This window comes from Nycticebus coucang, chromosome 4, assembly GCF_027406575.1.
Source record: "Nycticebus coucang isolate mNycCou1 chromosome 4, mNycCou1.pri, whole genome shotgun sequence".
Lineage (NCBI taxonomy): Eukaryota > Metazoa > Chordata > Mammalia > Primates > Lorisidae > Nycticebus > Nycticebus coucang.
Window position 1 is genome coordinate 92,017,427 of NC_069783.1, and position 19,670 is coordinate 92,037,096.

Below are 19,670 nucleotides of genomic sequence, written 5' to 3' on the forward strand. Positions count from 1 at the left end.
ATGTCCTATGAGTTAAATAATAGCATCCCCATCTTAATAATGACAGAACCTAAGGTCAAAGAGATGAAGTTACTTGTATTTGGTAAACAGTAAAATCAGGATTTGGGGCTAGTTCTGTCTGCTGCGAAATCTGGATTTTCATTGGGTAAACCTTCCTAGGAGAGGGAATACGATCTTAAGGAAGAAAATGATGCATATTTTACAGAAACAGAAAAGCGGTTTGTTCATATATAGCGATGGCTTGGGACATCAGAAGTGGGTCAGAGGGACAACAGGGCCAAGAAGGAAAACTATAGTTCTAAATATCATTACACCTGTGGTGCATCTTACAAGGGGGTACATGTGAAACTTAGTAAATGTAGAATATAATTGTCTTAACACAATAACTAAGAAAATGCCAGGAAGGCTTTGTCAACCAGTGTGATGAAAATGTGTCAGACTATGTATAAAACCAGTGTATGGTGCCCCATGATCGCATTAATGTACACAGCTACGATTTAATAATAAAAAAATAAATATCATGAGATTTGCGGCCATATCTTTAGTGGGCATTGTTTACCACCCAGGATATCTTGTGCAATTACAATTTTCCAGAAATTAGTTAGGTAGTTGGAGTTACCCTTCTTAAGATAAGCCATTTCAGAGCATAATGTCTCATAGCCATTGAGTTTGTGTCATTTATTCACTGTATTCATAGACTACTTTAGATTCTTTAGATAAGATTGTGTGCATTCAGAGTGATATGGCCATAGACTCATTTTAGGTACCTAGAGAACAAAATATATCAATCCTGCATTGCTGGTATTAACATGCTTTTGTTTGTTTTACTTGAGATGAAATTCTACTGCAAGAGTTTTCCAAAGTTCCACATGACTCACCGTTTGATGCAACAAGAACAACAGTCAAATCAATTGTTAAAAAAGGCATGAAAGAAAGCAAGTATACATTGTTACAATAAGTGCTCATTCCTCAACAGGCCTATGTGTTGTGTTATTTATACTGTCTTTTCATTTTAACATTCTTTAAACCAACTACTTATGGAGAAAAACCAAATTAAGATGAGAAAGAAGGAATCGTCTGAAATCCTGTCTACAACTTTCCACCAACTATGGGAGTCTATGGTTTAAAGTGTAAATATCCCTATATTTGGAGGTGATCCCTGAGGTGGAGAGTTAGGCAGGTTCTGCCATTCTAGAGGCTATTCAGAGGACAGTAAACTGATTTGCAAGAAGGCTTCACTGTTCCTTGCATCATGAGTTGTGAGTAGTGTGGTAACTTTCTATTCATCAGCCTTTTATAGTTCACTACCCAGTGAGTTCCCCAGTCACTGGCTTGGGAGAGCAAAGCCTTTCTAGATTTCTACCCATCACCCCACCCCATCCTAGCCTCTAAAATATCTGCCCACATTAGCAGAGCTGGTTTAGTACTGCTGCTCAAATCCCCAAACTGAGAGGAAACAACTGGGTTCAAAGGCAAAAATCAATAAACAAAAAATCCTAGCCCCTCCCCAGAAAACAAACTTGCTTCAAATCACACACAAAGCAGAAAAAACCTTTAAGATGGACAGTATCTACACTAAGAAGAAAATTGAAAATTGCTAAGTAGTTATCAGGATAAGCCAGGCATGCGTGCTGTGAATTCTAAGACTATCAGTAAAACAATTTTTTTTTTTTTTTTGCAGTTTCTGGCCAGGGCTGGGTTTGAACCCGCCACCTCCAGCATATGGGGCCGGTGCCCCACTTCTTTGAGCCACAGGTCCCGCCCAGTAAAGCAATTTTATAACTAATGTCAATGCATAAACCACACTATTAAGAAACAGTGTGAATATTTTACTGTATAATCTTGATAGCTTGCCCTGCACCATGTTTTATTATGTTCCCTTCGCTGACCCAATATGATGAACACGTTTTTAGCAAACTGCTTGCATGATTAAGTGTATCTATCTATTCCTGATTCACCAATGTCTCCTTAACGGAGAACTGTGCATTTGTCATGTACTGGATGAAAGTAACCATACTTGCAATCATTTGGCATATACCATGAAGGCCTTTTTACCAAGCTGCCATGTAGACAGATTACTTAATTGCTATGCTATTATCTTATAGGCCAGTCATGATGGCTTATACTTGTAATCCCAGCACTGTGGGAGGCCAATATGTGAGTATCACTTGAGGCCAGTAGTTCAAAAGCAGCCTGGGTGACAGTGAGACCCTTTCTCTTAAAAAAAAAAAATAAAATAAAATAAAAAAGGGCGGCGCCTGTGGCTCAGTGAGTAGGGCGCCGGCCCCATATGCCGAGGGTGGCGGGTTCAAACCCGGCCCCGGCCAAACTGCAACAACAACAGCAAAAAATAGCTGGGCGTTGTGGCGGGCGCCTGTAGTCCCAGCTACTCGGGAGGCTGAGGCAAGAGAATCGCGTAAGCCCAAGAGTTAGAGGTTGCTGTGAGCCGTGTGACGCCATGGCACTCTACCAAGGGCGGTACAGTGAGACTCTGTCTCTAAAAAAAAAAAAATAAAATAAAAAAAATAAAAAAATAAATAAATGAATAAATAAAAAGAAACTTTGTGAAAATGAGCTTAGCCCCCAGTTTTGTGTTGGAACTTCAGATGGCTACAAATATGTAGGTTACTACAAAAGTTTTAAGACACATTGTGTTATGCCATTATTTCATTTCCAAGAAACACAGTCTATGCAGTGGTCCTCAAGCTGTGGCCCATGGGCCACATGAGGCAGTGTGATTGTATTTGTTCCCATTTTGTTTTTTTACTTCAAAATAAGATATGCACAGTGTGCATAGGAATTTGTTCATAGTTTTTTTTTTTTTAAACAATAGTCTGGCCCTCCAACGATCTGAGGGACAGTGAACTGGCCCCCTGTTTAAAAAGTTTGAGGACCCCTTGGGCGGTGCCTGTGGCTCAAGGAGTAGGGCGTTGGTCCCATATGCCGGAGGTGGCAGGTTCAAACCCAGCCCCGGCCAAAAAAAACCACACATACACACAAAAAAAGTTTGAGGACCCCTGTAACAGCATCCTTTCTTATTTCACCCTTGCAAGTTTCAACTTACTTGACTTATTGGTGTTGCTGGGAAGGCTTCATTTGTTTCCATCCATGAGGATTTTATGATTTTTGTGTATCTCAACACTTTCATAATGAGCCATGTACATTCATGAATGCTGTGACATTTGGAATAGGTGTTCAGGCCAACTATATGATGCTCCTCTCAAAATATGATGCAGAAGAATATTAATTTAAAGAGAATAAATGCAGGTCTAACATAAGCTTTAATCCCAGCTAAGGTTTATTTTTCTATAGGTTATTCCCAAGAAAAAAGCCTGGAAAATTCTGAATTTTCATCAAATTCAAGTGAACGAGAGGAACACCTGGCTAAAATATTTGGTAAGTAACCTCCTCATGTGAAACCTTTAGACTGTGTTTGAAGAGCCAAAGGCTTGTCCTTATAATTGTGACTTATTTCTGCTGCATTGAAGGGAAAGCAAGTACTATGCATCAGGCTTGAATCTGTTCCTCTAATTGTCACAGTGCCAAGGAATTAAGCAAAACATAGGAAATAAACACTTGGAAAGGACCCTGCTCCTTAAAGAGTAATCCTTGTAGGAGGAGGGCCATCTCCTGGGAGCAGGAGAATCCTAGATTCATATGGTAAAAAGAGACCTAGTACCTGCTTCCCCTTACCCCCCATCAGATCTGTGGCTTGGGGTGAGACCTTTGCATCAATAGGTTTTAAAGCCCTGCTGGTGATTCTAGGCTATAACTCAATGACCTACACTAAGCCTGTCATTTACCATTTGAGAAAAACTAAGGCCCAGATGGATGACAGTAGGGTGGTAAGCTCCAGGAGTCTGTGCTTTTACCAAAACAACAACTGAGCTGGCAAGAGCTAGCCTTAGTAGCTGTTTTGGAGCACTGATGTTTAGTTGGATGCTTTCAGTTTCCAGGGCTTGGTAAAGAGGCTTTTAAATTTTAGTGAATTTCAGCATTTCATGTAGCACTACTATTCTCCATTTACAAGTCTTGTGGCAGGCAGGGGTGTGAATAACAGTCCACATTCCTAGTTAAGATTGCTGGTGCCAGGGTGGCAATAGGGACCTGGTCCTCCAAACTTGGAGTATGTGTTTTGATTGCTGATGCTACTTTAGATTACGAAGGGGCTGGTACTAAGACTGACCATTGTTAAAATGTTAAATGTCCATTACAAAACTGATTGGAATGAAGAGGCTTCCAAGTAACTATGTTGAGGGGATTTGAAGAGACATTTTTTTTTTGTTTTCCTTAGGAGATAGACACTGAGGGAAGCCTTGCCAGGTCACTGACTGACCTCATAGATAACAAAAGAGGAAATTCAGTACCCTTGCATAATAAAGAATATACACTTTGCAAAAATGGGTTGAAAAGGTAATAAATGGATGGTGTCAGCCCTCAATAAGAAAAGAACCCCAGCAATATCTGAAAAATGGGAAGATTAGATTTCCAGAGTTATCAAAATATAATACTTAGAATGTTCATTTCTCAACATAAAATTATAAAACATACAAAGAATCAGGAAACTATGGCTCACCCACAGGAAAAAGGAATTTGGTAGAACTCATTACTGAAGAAGCTTGGGCATTAATTATTAGTCAAAGATGTTATATCAACTCTCTTAAATGTGTTCAATGAGCTAAAGGAAATCACGGACAAAGAACTAAAGGAAATCAGGAAAACAATGTATAAACAACATGAGAATATTAATAAAAAGATAGAAATTATGAAAAGGGGCCAAAGATTCTGGAGCTGGAAAGTAGAGTAACAGAAATGAAAAAAATTACTAGAGGGGTTCAATAGCAGGTTTGATCAGGTAGAAGAAAAGATCAGCAAACTTCAAGAGAAGACATTGAAATGATCTAGTCCAAGGAGTAGAAAGAAAAGGAATAAAAAGAAAATAAATATAACATGTGAGACTTTTGAGACATCAAGCATACAAAAATACACGTTATGGGGATCTCAGAGGGAGAAGAGAGAGAGGCAAACAAAATATTTGAATAAACTCATGAAATGCATGAACATACATATCCAAGAAGCTTAATGACAACTACAAAATTCCTCAGGAGCTTTGTGCAGTGGCAGTAACATAGGCAATGAGGTTTATCTGATGCGCCATTATTGCTAATTGCAAACTTTTCCCAATATCCTGCCTTGACAACTTGCAAAACTCCTCAGGAATGGATTCTGACAACTTCCTTTTTCCTACGAATGAGTCATACTTTCCCCTTCTTGGTATGTTTTATAATTTTATGTTGCAAAATGAACAAAAAGATCTGTACTGAAACATATTATAGTCAAATTGTCAAAACCCAGACCCAGAGGATCTTAAAGGCAGCAAAAGAGAAGGGATTCATTATATTCAAGAGATCCTCAATAAGATTCATAGCTTATTTCTCCTCAAAAACTATGAAGACCAAAAGGCAATGAAATAGCACATTTAAAAGGTTGATTGCATTGGCTCATGCTTATGATCTCAGCACTTTGGGAGGCTGAAGTGGGAGGATAACTTAAACCCAGGAGTTAGAGGTCACAGTGAGCTACAATTGTGCCACTGCATCCAGCCTAGGTGACATAGTGAAATTCTGTATCAAAAGAAAAAAGAAAGGCATATTCAAAGTCCTGAAAAAGAAAATACTGTCAAGCAAGAATTCTATAGCTGAGAAAACTATCTTAAAAGAATAAAAGAGAAACAGAACATTTTCAGATAACAAAGGCTGAAAGATTTGCCCTACAAGAAATGCTAAAGGAAGCCCTCCAGGTTTAAATGAAAGGATGCTAGACAGTAACTTGAAGCTATAAAGGGGATGGGGGGAGAAGTACACTGGTAAAGGTAAGCAACAATTGTAAAAGCTAATATTATTGTACTTTGTGGTTTGATTTGTAACTTCTCTCTTTTTTCCTATATTATGATTAGTTTTGCTATCTCTAGGTAGAAAGTAGTCTTTCTTCTGTAGTGTTTAAAAGGAAAATACATAAAATGATAATTATAAATCTATGTTAATGCATGTATATGTATAATGATGTAATCTTTGACAATAATAATACGAAGGGTGAGAAAATGAAGGAATGATGATATATATGAGCAGTATTTGTATGCTTTTGAAAATAAGCTGGTACTATTTAAAGTAGGTCATTGAATCCCAGCTACTTGGGAGGCTGAGGCAAGAGGATTTCTAAAGTCCCAAACTTTGAGACTTCATCGCTATGAGCGATGATGTCATGGCACTCTACCCAGGGTGATAGAATGAGACTCTGTCTCAGGAAAAAAAAAAAGAAGTATGATTATTGTAAGTTTATAATTTTTTTTTTTTTTTTTAGAAATGTGGTCTCTGTTGCTCAGGCTGAAGTATAGTGGCCTGATCATAGCTCACTGTAACCTCAAATTCCTGAGTTCAAGCTATCCTTCTGCTACCAAAATAGGTGGGACTACAGGTGTATGCCACCGTGTCTGGCTAATTTTTTAAAAACAAATTTGTAGAGACAGGGTCTTGCTTCATTGCCCAGGCTGGTCTTCAACTCCTAGTCTGAAGTGATTCCTGTGCCTCCTCCCAAAGTGCTGGTTTTCAGTCATGAGTCACCATGCCCAGCCACTTGTTATAAGTTTAAGATAACTCGATGTTTAAATCAATGTTCTTAACATAAACACTAAGAAAATAACTAAAAATATATAGTAAAAGAACAAAGAAGGGAGTCAAAATGGAACATTACAAAAAATCAAGTAAAAACAATAATGGAAAATTTAGGAATAACAACAACAAACAAACACAATAAATATCTAAAGGTCAGTAATTACAGTAACTGTAAATGGATTAAAACTATTAAAAGGAAGAGATTAGGAGATCAGATTAAAAAATCTATCCATGTATATGTTGTCTACAAGGAATTACTTAGGGTATAAGGACACAAGGAGGTTGAAAGTAAAAGGATGGAAAATGTATTTCATGTAAGTAATAGTCACAAGAGAGTTGGGATGGTTATACTATTTTCAGACAAAATAGAGTTTAAATCAAAAGACAAGAATAGTGGGAGATTTTAATACCTTACTTTCAATAATGGATAGAATAACTAGACGGAAGAACATCAAAGAAATAGAAGATCCAAACAACGCTATGAACCAATTATACCTGAAAGACATATACAGAGCAATTCACCCAATAACAGCAGAATATACATTTTTCTGAAGTACACATGCAATATTATCCAGGATAGTCTGTATGTTAGGACACAAAACAAATCTCTATAAAATGAACAAGATTGAAATTGTACTCAGTATCTTTTCAGATGACAGCAGAATGAAACTAGAAATCTACATCAAAAGGAAAAGAAAAACTGGAGGCCCAGTGCCTGTAGCTAAGTGGTTAGGGCCCTGGCCACATACATTGAGGCAGGTGAGTTCAAACCTGCCCCAGGCCTGGTAAACACCAATGACAACTGCAACAACGACAACAACAACAACAAAAAATAGCTGAGCATTGTGGCGGGTGCCTGTAGTCCCAGCTACTTGGGAGGCTGAGGCAAGAGAATCACTTAAGTTCAAGAGTTTGAGGTTGCTGTGAGCTGTGATGCCATGACATTCTACTGAGGGTGACATATTGAGACACTGTCTCAAACAAAAGAAAAAAACTGGAATACTTACACATATGTGCAAATCAAGCAGCACACTATTAAGTAACTAATGGGTCTAAGAAGAAATCACAAGGAAAATTAGAAATTACTTTGAGATGAATGAGAATCAAACACAACATACTAAAACTTATGGGATACAGGTAAGCAGTGTTAGGAGGGAAATTGCGCTATAATTACATTAAAAAGAAGAAAGATTTTAAATAATTAAATATATACCTAAAGGAACTAGCAAAACCCCCAGGATATCAAGTTGAAAGCTAGCGGAAATAGCAAAGTATATAATAGTAAAGTATATAATGAAAATAAATGAAATAGAGAATAGAAAAATTATAGAAGAAAATCAATAAAACCAAAACATCAACAAAACTGACAGACCTCTAGCTAGATTGACACCCCCCTAAGAAAGAGTCCTTAATTCAGAAATGAGAATAGAGGCATTACTACTAATTTTCCAGAAATAAAAAGGATTACAGGGGAATAGTATAAACATTTGTATGCTAACAAACTGGATAACCTAGATGGAATTTTTTTTTTTTTTTGAGACAGAGTCACACTATGTTGCCCTTGGTAGAGTGCTGCGGTGACATAGTTTACAGCAATCTCAAACTCTTGGGCTTAAGCAATTCTCTTGCCTGAGCCTCCCAAGTACCTGGGACTACAGGTGCCGTCCACAGTGCCCGGCTATTTTTTGGTTGCAGTTGTCATTGTCATTTTAGCAGGCCTGGGCCAGGCTCAAACCCATCAGCCTCAGTGTATGTGGCTGGTGCCCTACTTGCTGAGCTATGGGTACCAAGCCACCTAGATGAAAATTTAAAATTCCTGAAAGCACACAAACTACCAAAATTGACTCTAGAAAAAAATAATCTAAATAGACATAATTAGTAAAGAGATTGAATTGATAACTAAAACTTTTTAACAAAGAAAGTCCAGTATCAGGTGGGTTCACTGGTAAAATCTACAAAACATATAAATAAGAACAAACACCAATCCTTCTCAAACTCTTCCAAATAATTGAAGAAGAGGAAACACTTCCTAACTCATTCTGAGAGCCCAGTATTACTCTGATACCAAAGGGAGAAAGAAACACTACCTGAAAACTACAAACCAATATCCTTTATAAATATAAAGACAAAAATCCTTAACAACATATTAGTAAACCAAATCCAACAGCATATTAAAAAGATTATTCACCAGGTCTAGTGGGATTTATTTCTGGAATGCAAGGATGGTTTAACATACAAAAATCAGTCAGTGTAACATACTACCTTAACAGAGTGAAGGAAAATAAAAAGCATATGATCATCTCAATTGATGCAGATAACAGCATTTAAACAAATTCAACATCTTTTCATGTTAGAAAATACTCAACCAACCAGAAACAGAAGGAAATGACCTCAACATAATAAAGGCCTATCTGAAAAACTCACAGATAACATTATACTTCATGACAAAAAACTGAAAGCTTTCCTCTAAGGTCAGGGACAAGACAGGGATGTCTGCTTTCACTACTTCTATTTAACATGGTACCAGGCAAGAAACAGTTATGAGCATCCAAATTGGTAAAGAAGAGGTAAAATCATCTCTGTTTGGAGATTACTATATCTTATATGTTGAAAACTTTATTTTAGACTCCAGAAAACTTTTATAACTAATAAATGAATTTAGTAAAGTTACAGGATATTCAAATTCAACCCACAAAAAATAAGTTGTTTCTATATGGTAAAAATGAACAACCCAAAAGGAAATTTAAAAAAAGCTTCCATTTACAGAAGTATCAAAAAGAATAAAACATAATATTTAGGAATAAACTTAACCAAGGAAGTGAAAGACTTGTACTAGTACTGAAAACCACAAAATATTACTGAAAGAAATTAGAGACAAAAAGACATCTTATACTTATGGATTGAAAGACTTAATGTTAAGATTTCAGAACTGTCCAAAGTGATCTGCAGATTCAGTGTAATCCCTATCAAAATCCCAATGGCTTTTTTCTTTTAGAAATAGAAAAAGTTACCCTAAGATTCATATGGAATCTCAAGTGACTCTGAAAAGCCAAAACAGTCCTAGAAAAAGAGAACAAAGTTGGAGGAGTTCCTTTTTCTCATTTCAAAACCTACTATAAATCAGAGTTATCAAAACAGTATGATATGGTTCCTTTACTATGCACCAATTAAAGTGTGGAATTGGCTAAAGGCCTGATATGCAGACAAGTGGAATAGAATAGAAAGTTCAGAAAGAAATGCATATTTCTGTAGTCAGCTGAGTTTCAACAACAGTGCCCAGGCCATTAGAGGAGAAATAACAATCTCTTCAACAAATGGTTCTGGGAAAACTGGATATTCACTTGCAAAAGAATGGATTTGGATCTTTACCTTACACCATATACAAAATTAAAATTCAAAATGTGTCAAAGATCTAAATTTATGAGCTAAAACTATTAAACTCTTAGAAGTAAACATTGGCTCAGCGCTTGTAGCTCAGTGAGTAAGGGCATGAGCCACCAAGCATGGCAGGTTTGAGCCCGGCCCAGGACTGCTAACTAATGACAACTGCAACCAAAAATAGCCAGGCATTGTGGCGGGTGCCTGTATCCCAGCTACTTGGGAGGCTGAGGCAAGAGAATCGCTCAAGCCCAAGAGTTGGAGGTTGCTGTGAGCTGTGATAACCATCGCACTCTACCGAGGATGATGTAGTGAGACTCTGTCTCCAAAAAAAAAAAAAAAAAAAGAAGTAAACATAGGTGGAGATCTTCATGATCTTTGATTAAGCAATGATATCTTTTTTTTTTTTTTTTCAGACAAAGTCTCACTTCTTCCCAGGATAAAGTGCTGTGGTGTCTTAGTCCACAGCAACCTTAAACTCCTGGGCTAAAGCAAGCAATCCGCTTGCTTCAGCTTCCTGAGTAGCTGTAGGGGGGCAGCTACATTTTGGGGGGCACATTCAATCCATAGCAATGAGTACAGCATTTCTGTTTGGGATGATAAAAAAAGTTCTGTAAACAAGTAGGAATAATGTTTACACAGCACTGTGAATCTTTTTGATGCTTTTGAATTATAAAAATAGTGATAATGGAAATTTTCTGTGATATGTATTTTACCACAATAAAACATTAAAAAACAATAAGTTACAAAAAAATTAAGGCCCAGGGAAATTCTCTTTAGCAGAGAATTTCTAAATTCTCTGAACCACAGCCCTCTTCCCTGGTGCCTGTGTGTGGATCAGCCATGGAGACAAAGGGTGGCCTCAGGTGTGAGGAGGTGCTCCCAGGAGAGTGAGCACTCATGCCTTCTCCTGGGTGAGGAGCTGCTGGATCAGAGGTGCTGTGACCACAGAGCAATGCCTGCTGATTCCTGTTAGCAAGAAGGGAATCTCTTGACATGCGATTGACCTTTTGTTCTGGAGCACCCCATGTCAAGAACCCTGGGTTTTCTCCTCTCCATGAGTGCCATCACAGAGGCTCAGGCAATCTGCATTGATGGCCAACTGGCAGGTGATCAGGACGGAATGAATGAACAGCTGTAGGCAGTGCTTGCAGCCCCACTTGCTGTACTTAAGCACCTGCTGTCTAGGAGGTAGGAGGCTTGTTCTCACCTCGCAGGTGACCCTGTGTCTCTGCATCCAGTCCCACATGTGCAGGAGGGGAACCAGTGCATCTGGAGGCAGGAGACTGTTTCAGGGTTTGGCAAGATCCCCTTACCCCTCTAGGACCTGCTGACCTGTCCAGCATATGCCAGTGTGGGCCTTGACATCAGAGGGCCACTCTCAACTCACCAGGTTCTCTCCGAGCAGCATTTTCAGAAACTCACAGATCAAACATTCATCAAGGAGAAGGTGGTGAGCAGACCACATCATCTTCATGGTGGGTCTGGCAGTTAATTTTCTGGTGTCCTGACCCAAGCACCTATTCTATCAAATGGGTTGCAAAGTATACAGAGACCTCGAATATGGCTGCAGAATGTACACAAAATGAATGGAATTTTTTTCTTTTTTTTTTTTTATTGTTGGGGATTCATTGAGGGTACAATAAGCCAGGTTACACTGATTGCAATTGTTAGGTAAAGTCCCTCTTGCAATCATGTCTTGCAAAATGAATGGAATTTGTGAGCATTGTTTTCTGTGGCTTAGCAAAGGAAATCTTGAGGGAAAGTAAAACTGCTACTTCCCAGGGATGGTAGAAGCCTGCAAGAGAACTTAGTATAGTTCAAAGAATGTAACCCTGAAAAATTATAACAGTTTTATGAACGAAGAACTTTTTGGGTTTATAGACTCTGTTCTGTAGTATTTCTACTCCCCTCCCACAGCCCATGCCTCATTTTTATGGGTCATTTTGGAGGCCCCCTCAGAGGTGAGTCAGAGAGACAATAGGAACAAGAAGGACAGTTATGGTACTAAATATCATGAGATTGGGGCTGTATCTCTCTAGTGGGCATTATTTACTGCTCAGGATATCTCAAATAATTACAATTTTTCCAGAAATGTTTTAGGTAGTTGTGGAGTTTTCTTTCCTAAGACAAAGTATTTTAGGGCATAATATCTTATATCCATTGAGTTTGTATCATTTATACATAGTATTCATAGACTGCTTTAGGTGCTTAGAGAGCAGCATATTGCATTGCCTGTATTAACATGACTCTGTTTGCTTCTCTTGAGATGAAATTTTACTGCAAGTTCCATATGATCAACCATTTGACGAAACAAGAGCAGAAGTCAAATCATTCACAAAGAAAAACATGAATGAAAGCAAGTATATGTCATTAACACTATAAATACATGTAATTCTATAGGCCTATGTATTATCTTAAATGTGCTATGCTATCATTTTAGCATCCTTTTAGCCAACTACAGTGTGGCAAAACTAAACTGAGATGTGAAGGAAAGAATGTCTGATATTCTCTTTGTAACCTTTCACCAATGATGGAATCTAGGGTCTAAAGTGTGAACATCCCTGTATTTTGGAGGGGGAGCATTTCCTGATGTGCAGCATCAGAAGGCTGTTTCAGGGACAGGAATCCCATTTTCAAGTAGGGGTCTCCATTCCTGATAACAGGAACCCTTAGTACATGTAGCAAAATAACTTTCCACTCAACGCATTTTATGCTTTCAAGTGTATGATGTGGTTTGAGAGGGTTGGTGTCATTAATGACCCATTCGATGAATGTAAAGACCAAAACAAACAAAAACTTGCCTTAGGCACACCCATAGAAATGATAACAGTGAAGAACATACTCTTTCCCCAAAGTAGCTTCATACTGGGCATAAAGTAGCACTTCAAGGATTACGATAGGTGTTTGGTTGCTGGTCATAGGGATAGAATTGTGTATCAGAAATCTTCCAGCAACGCATGCAAGTGCCAGGCAGGGAGGAGGAATGAGTACCTTGCTGGTTTTCTGCATACAGATGTGTATTTCAATTCCTGAGGGTGGTTTCCCAGGCAGCTGCCCCTCCCATTTTGCAATTAATAGGTGGCACCTCTCTCTACTTTGGTGTATTAACTTCCAAACACCTATTTGCACCTACAAGTTGAACCCTATATTTGCATTTCTGCTTAAAAATGTAAATCAAAGTGGGCCCTAGGTACCTTTAAGTGTGTACTGAAGAAAACCTTTTCTCTTACTTTTTCCCCATATATTTCATCAAAGGAGCCAATGATGGTTGGAATTCACCTGGACCAGAATATTTTCACAGCGAGGCCAAAATTCCTGATAATGGTAAATGCAGATGGATAAAATTAGAGTAGTAAAATTAAGCAGTCGTTGACTCGGTGCCCGTAGCACAGTGGTTACAGGGACGGCCACATGCACTGAGGGTGGCGGGTTCAAACCCGACTGAGGTCTGCTAAAACAACTGCAACAACAAAAAAATAGCTGGGCGTTGTGGCGAGCGCCTGTAGTCCCAGCTACTTGGGAGGCTGAGGCAAGAGAATTGCTTAAGCACAAGAGTTTCAGGTTGCTGTGGGCTGGGACACCACGGCACTCTACCGAGGGTGACATAGTGAGACTCTGTGTTACAAAAGAAAAAAAAAATTAAGCAGGCATTCTTTTTCCTCTTGCCTGAGTTAGACCCGAATGAGAGCCTGAGCTGAGCGTCCGGCAGGTGGCGCTCCAGCTCTCTTTAGAGAAATAGCTCTACGACCTCGTCTGGATAACGCTGCGCTTCCCTGAGAGTAAGGAAGAGCGCCCCTGTCACTGGTACGGTCAGGATACCTACGATTCGCCAACTCATGCTGCTGTAAAACAGGCTACTTAGGGAGACCAGAGTGTTTGTTCTCAGCAAGCAGACGAGTGCCAAAACGGAGGGAGAAAGAGCTGGCCGCACCGGACTGCTCCTCCCAAAATGACTAGATGGCGGGGTGAGGAGGGGATAGCCAGGGGCTGAGCATGTTCCCGAGGTGACACCCCAGAGGAATTCTCTCCCTCCTCATCAGAAGTGTGGGAAAGGGATCTGATGATCGCAGAGGCAGGCTGGCACTGAGGACAGGACGAGCAGCTAGAATCCCACGAAGCATTTCCTCCTTCAGAAAGATTTACAGGCAAAAAACAGGCCAAATATATCACTGTCTGAGCTGGCAAGTGTGTGGTCTTTCCCGGGTGCTGGCATAAGAACTGAGGCAGTAGTTCCCAAGCCTGACCTTGCACCAGCTGTGAATGGGGAGGTGTGTGTGTGTCTTTAGTACTTAAGTGTTTTTTCAAGCTGCAAAAAAAAAAAAAAAAAAAAAAAAAGACAAAGAAAGAAAAAAAAACTTGCAGGGGTTCTCAAACTACGGGCCACGTGAGGCGGTGTGATTGTAATCGTTCCCGTTTTGTTTTTTTACTTCAAAATAAGATATGTGCAGTGTGCATAGGAATTTGTTCATAGTTTTTTTTTAAACTATAGTCCAGCCCTCCAACAGTCTGAGGGACAGTGAACTGGCCCCCTGTTTAAAAAGTTTGAGGACCCCTGCTAGGGAGTCAGCCAGGTACCAGTACTTTTGGTGATTGATTGACAACAGAACATCCTTTAAAATGAATACCATTAATATCATTGAATTTACCTTACATGTTTCCTTCTGTAAATTGCATGATAATCATAAACATAGCTGGACATCTCTTTGGTACTTGGGTCCACACTGGGAGAGGTGAGGGGATGATTTTATAGCCAAGTCCACTTGTGGCCTAGAGCGGTCTCCTCCACACAAGCGGTCTGTATCACTCTATTCTTCTGTTGTTTGGCTATCCAGTTTTCCCATCACCATTTATTACAAAGCCAACCTTTTCTCCAGTGGTCTGAGATGGCCCCTTTTTCATTTACCTAATTTCCATATATGCTGGGTCTATTCCTGGGCTTTCTGTTTTAACTCAATGGTCTATTCATCTCCATATTCAACAGAACCATGTTGTTTTAATTAGAGGCTGAGGTAGAATGTTTTAACATTCAGCCCCTTTTGTAGTTTTTTGCTTTTTCAATGTATTCTTGCATGATTGTTTTTCCACATGAACTTCAGTATCGTCTTGTCTAACTTCAGTAAAAAAAGTCTATTGGTGTTCTTGATATTGCCTTAAGCTTATAATGCAATATTTACTTTGAGAAAACTGATACTCAGTCATCTTACCCTATAAATGGGATGTCTTTCCAGTCCTTTACGTTTACTTACAGTGTTTGTTAAAGTTTTCCTTACATAGTTATTTTTGCACATATCTTGTTAAGTTTATTCCTAAGTAATTTAATTTTCAGTGTTGCTAGTATGGGGGGTATTTGTCAGTCGTTATATTCTCTACCAAGTTAATGTTTGAATATAGGAAGGCTTGATTTTTTTTTTTTTTTTTGAGACAGAGCCTCAAGCTCTGCCCTTGGTAGAGTGCTGTGACATCACAACTCACAGCAACCTCCAACTCCTGGCTTAAGAGATTCTCTTGCCTCAGCCTCCCAAGTAACTGGGACTACAGGCATCTGCCACAATGCCCATTGTAGTTGTCATTGTTGTTTGGCAGGCCCAGGCTGGATTTGAACCTGCCAGCTCTGGCGTTTGTGGCTGACGCCTTAGCCACTTGAGCAACAGGTGCCGAGCCAGAACTTGATTTTTGTATGTTAATTTTATGTCCTCTACTTTGTTCAATTCTGTATATATTGTTTGTATCATCTGCAAATAAAAATAGTTTTACTTCTTTCCCAATTATTATAGCTCTGGTTTATTTATCCTGTTTAATTGCATTGCTAATATGTCTAGGACAATCTTGAGTAGTTATTGGAGCTATGGTGGGCGTCTGTTTTGTTCCTGCTCTTAGAGGAAATGCCTCTAGGTTTTCCTGATGAAGATTCTGGTTATAGGACTAACATGAGTAAGAGATTATCTATCTATCTATCCATCCATTCATCCACATGCATATACACACATACATATATATGTATGTTCGTGTTCAGAAAATGTGTCCATTTCTATTTACTTTTTCTGTTTATGTGAGCTTAATTATTTTAACTAATTTGTATAAATTTAAGGGGTATAAGTTTAATTTTGTTACATGGATATAATGCACATAATGAGGAAGTCGGGGCTTTTAGTATATCCATTTCCCTATTAATATACATTATAACCATTAGGTAATTTTCCACGATCTACCTGCCTTCCAGCTCCCCTTCCTTCTGAGTCTCCGTTGTCTATAAGTCCACATTCTATGTTTATGACTATGCACTATTTAGCTCAAACTTCTAAGTCAGAATGTGCAGTATTTGTCTTCCTGTTTCTGAGTTGTTTCACTTAAGATAATGGCCTCCAGCTCCATCCATGTTGCTGCAAAAGACATGAATTCATTATTTTTTATGGCCAAATAGCATTCCATTGTGTGTGTGTATGTGTCTATCTTTGCTATTGTGAATAGTGCTGGGATAAACAAATGAGTGCAGGTCTCTTTTTGATATAATGATTTCTTTTCCTTTGGGTAGATACCCTCTAGTGGGATTGCTAGATACAATGGTAATTCTATTTTTGGGTCTTTGATAACTCTCTATACTGTTTTCCATGAACTTAATTACTTTTTTTTTGAGACAGAGTTTTACTTTTTTGCCCCAGGCTAGAGTGCAGTTGCATCACAGCTCATAGCAACCTTAAACTCCTGGACTCAAATGATCCTCCTGCCTCAGCCTCCTGAGTAGCTGGGACTATAGGCACCTGCCGTAATACCCAGCTAGTTTTTCTATTTTTAGTAGAAATAGGGACTCACTCTTCCTCAGGCTGGTCTCGAACTCCTGAGCTCAAGCAATCCACCCACCTAGGCCTCTCAGAGTACTAGGATTACAGGCATGAGCCACCATGTCCAGCCAAGACTTAATTACTTTAAATATCTCATGTAAGTTGAATCACACAGTATTTGTCTTTTGGGGATTGGCTTAGTTCATATAGCATGATGTCCTGAGGTTAATCTATGTTATAACATATGATTCCTTTTTAAGGCTGAATAATATTCCATTGTGTATATATACCACATTTTCTTTCTTTCTTTCTTTCTTTTTTTTTTTTTTATTAAATCATAGTTGTGTACATTAATGCAATAATGGGGTATAATTTGCTGTTTTTTTTTTTGTAGAGACAGTCTCACTGTACCGCCCTCTGTAGAGTGCCGTGGCATCACATGGCTCACAGCAACCTCTAACTCTTGGGCTTACGCCATTCTCTTGCCTCAGCCTCCCGAGCAGCTGGGACTACAGGCGCCCGCCACAATGCCTGGCTAATTTTTTTGTTGCAGTTTGGCCGGGGCTGGGTTTGAACCCGCCACCCTTGGCATATGGGGCCAGCGCCCTACTCACTGAGCCACAGGCACCGCCCTAATTTGCTGGTTTTATGTACGATTTGAAATATTTTCATCAAACTGGTTAACATAGCCTTCACGGCATTCTCTTAGTTATTGTGTTAAGACATTTATACCACATTTTCTTTATCCATTTATCTGTTGATAGACACTTGGGTTGCTTCTATGTCTGTTATTTCTGTGTGTGTGTGTGAAAAATGTGGCAGTTACCTGGGCTAGAGTGTAGTGGCTCCATCATTGCTCACGGCAACCTCAACCTCCTGGGCTCAAACCTGCCTCAGCCTGAGTAGCTGGGAACTATAGGTGTGCAGCATCATACCCATCTATTTTTTTCTATTTTTAGTAGAGATAGGTCTTGCTATTGCTCAGGCTGGTCTTGAACTCCTGAGCTCAAGTGATCCTCCTGCCTTGGCCTCCCAGAGTGCTAGGATCACAGACGTGAGTCACCGTTCTCAGCTGACATGTTGGCTATTATAAATATGGGTATGTAAATATCTCTTCAATACACTGTTTTCAATCCTTTGGAGATATACCCAGAAGTGGGGTTGGGGGGTCAGATGGAACATCTATTTTTTTTTTTTTTTGAGGCAGTCTCACTATGTCACCCTTGGTAGAGTGCTGTGGTGTCACAGCTCATAGCAACCTCAAACTCTTGGGCTTAAGTGATTCTCTTGCCTCAGTCTCCCAAGTAGCTGGGACAGGCACCTGCCACAACTCCCGGCTATTTTTTCGTTGTAGTTGTCATTGTTATTTGGCAGGCCTGGGCCAGGGTGTATGTGGCCAGTGCCCTAGCCATTGAGCTATAGGCACCAAGCCTGGAACATCTATTTTTATTTTTTGAGAAACCTCCATAGTGTTTTCCATAGTGGTTGCACCATTTTACAATTTCATCAACTGTGTTCAAGGGTTGTGATTGCTCCACATTCTCATGAACACTTGTTACATTAATATGCGGTTGGATAATTAAGGTCTCGAATTCGTTCCAGAAAAAGTGCTACATGCATACATACCTACCTCATTGCTGAATATCACTATGGCCACCTTTGAAGTTCTCCCCCCAGGAAGCCATGCACCGATACCAGTGCTTAGTTCACCCTTTAAAGCTCTTTTTAAAGGATAAGTTCACAACTTAATTGTCAGATTTCTTACAATGACAGGTCTGATGGCCATTCCATAAAAAGAGTTCCAGGGCAGCGCATTGTGGCTCAGGAAGGAGGGCGTTGGCCCCATATACCAGGGGTGGCGGGTTCAAGCCCAGCCCCAGCCAAAAAACTGCAAAAAAAAAGAGTTCCCAAATTGTTTTGGAATATTTTCCACTGTATGTGTATACCACATTTTGCTTATCCCCTCATTCCTCAGTAGACACTTTTGTTGCTTCCACATTTTAGCTGTGGAAAATGGTACTATGAAAAATGGTACTATGAACATGGTTGTACATATATAACAGCTTTCAATTCTTTGGGGTTTATATCCAGAATAGGAATTGCTGGAGCCTATGGAATTCTATTTTTAACTTTCCAAAGAATTGCCATCTTGTTTTCCACAATGGCTGTACCATTTTGCATTCCCACCAATGGTGCACAGTGTTCTAATTTTTTTATATACTCTCCAACACTTATTTTCTGTTGTTGTTTCTTTTTTCTTTTTCTTTTTTTTTTAATTTCAGCTTGCTTGGTCATTTTTCTTCGTTTGAAGTTTTGTTTTTTTTTTCTGTTCTTCCTTTGGCGATTCTCTTTTCCTTTGCCTCTCCAGTAGCTGGGATTACAGATGCCCCGCCACAACGTCTGGCTTTTTTTGATGTTAGTAGAGACGGGGTCTTACTCTGGCTCACTCCTGCTCATACGGGTCTCGAACCTCTGAGCTCAGGCAATCCACCCGCCTCGGCCTCCCACAGCACTGGGACTACAGGCGTGAACCACCATGCCCGGCCTGTTGTTTCTTTTTTTAGTAGCCATCGATTGGGTGTGGGGTAATATTTCATTGTAGTTTTAATTTGTATTTCCCAAATGATTACTGATGCATATCTTTTCATGTGCTATTGGCCATTTGTATATCTTCTTTAGAAAAATGTCTGTTCAAGTCCTTTTCCCATTTTGAATTTTTTGTTTATTCAGTTTTAGGAGTTCTCTATATATTTTGGAAAATGACCCCTTATCAGATAAATGATTTACAAATATTTTCTCCTGTTTTGGGGGGTGCCTTTTTACTCTGTTAACATTGTCT

General features: G+C 39.3%; 1 protein-coding gene and 1 pseudogene across 1 annotated transcript in view; both read left to right on the forward strand.

Moving 5' to 3' along the window:
- Positions 1-19,670, forward strand: part of C4H2orf92 (chromosome 4 C2orf92 homolog) — a 33,713-nt gene that overhangs the window by 7,183 nt on the left and 6,860 nt on the right. The window contains exons 2-4 of the mRNA XM_053589359.1: positions 834-935; positions 3,313-3,396; positions 12,319-12,408. Of these exons, the coding sequence (XP_053445334.1) occupies positions 834-935; positions 3,313-3,396; positions 12,319-12,408 (276 nt within the window). The remainder of the gene's footprint in view (positions 1-833; positions 936-3,312; positions 3,397-12,318; positions 12,409-19,670) is intronic.
- LOC128585043 (uncharacterized) lies at positions 5,107-5,256 on the forward strand (annotated as a pseudogene).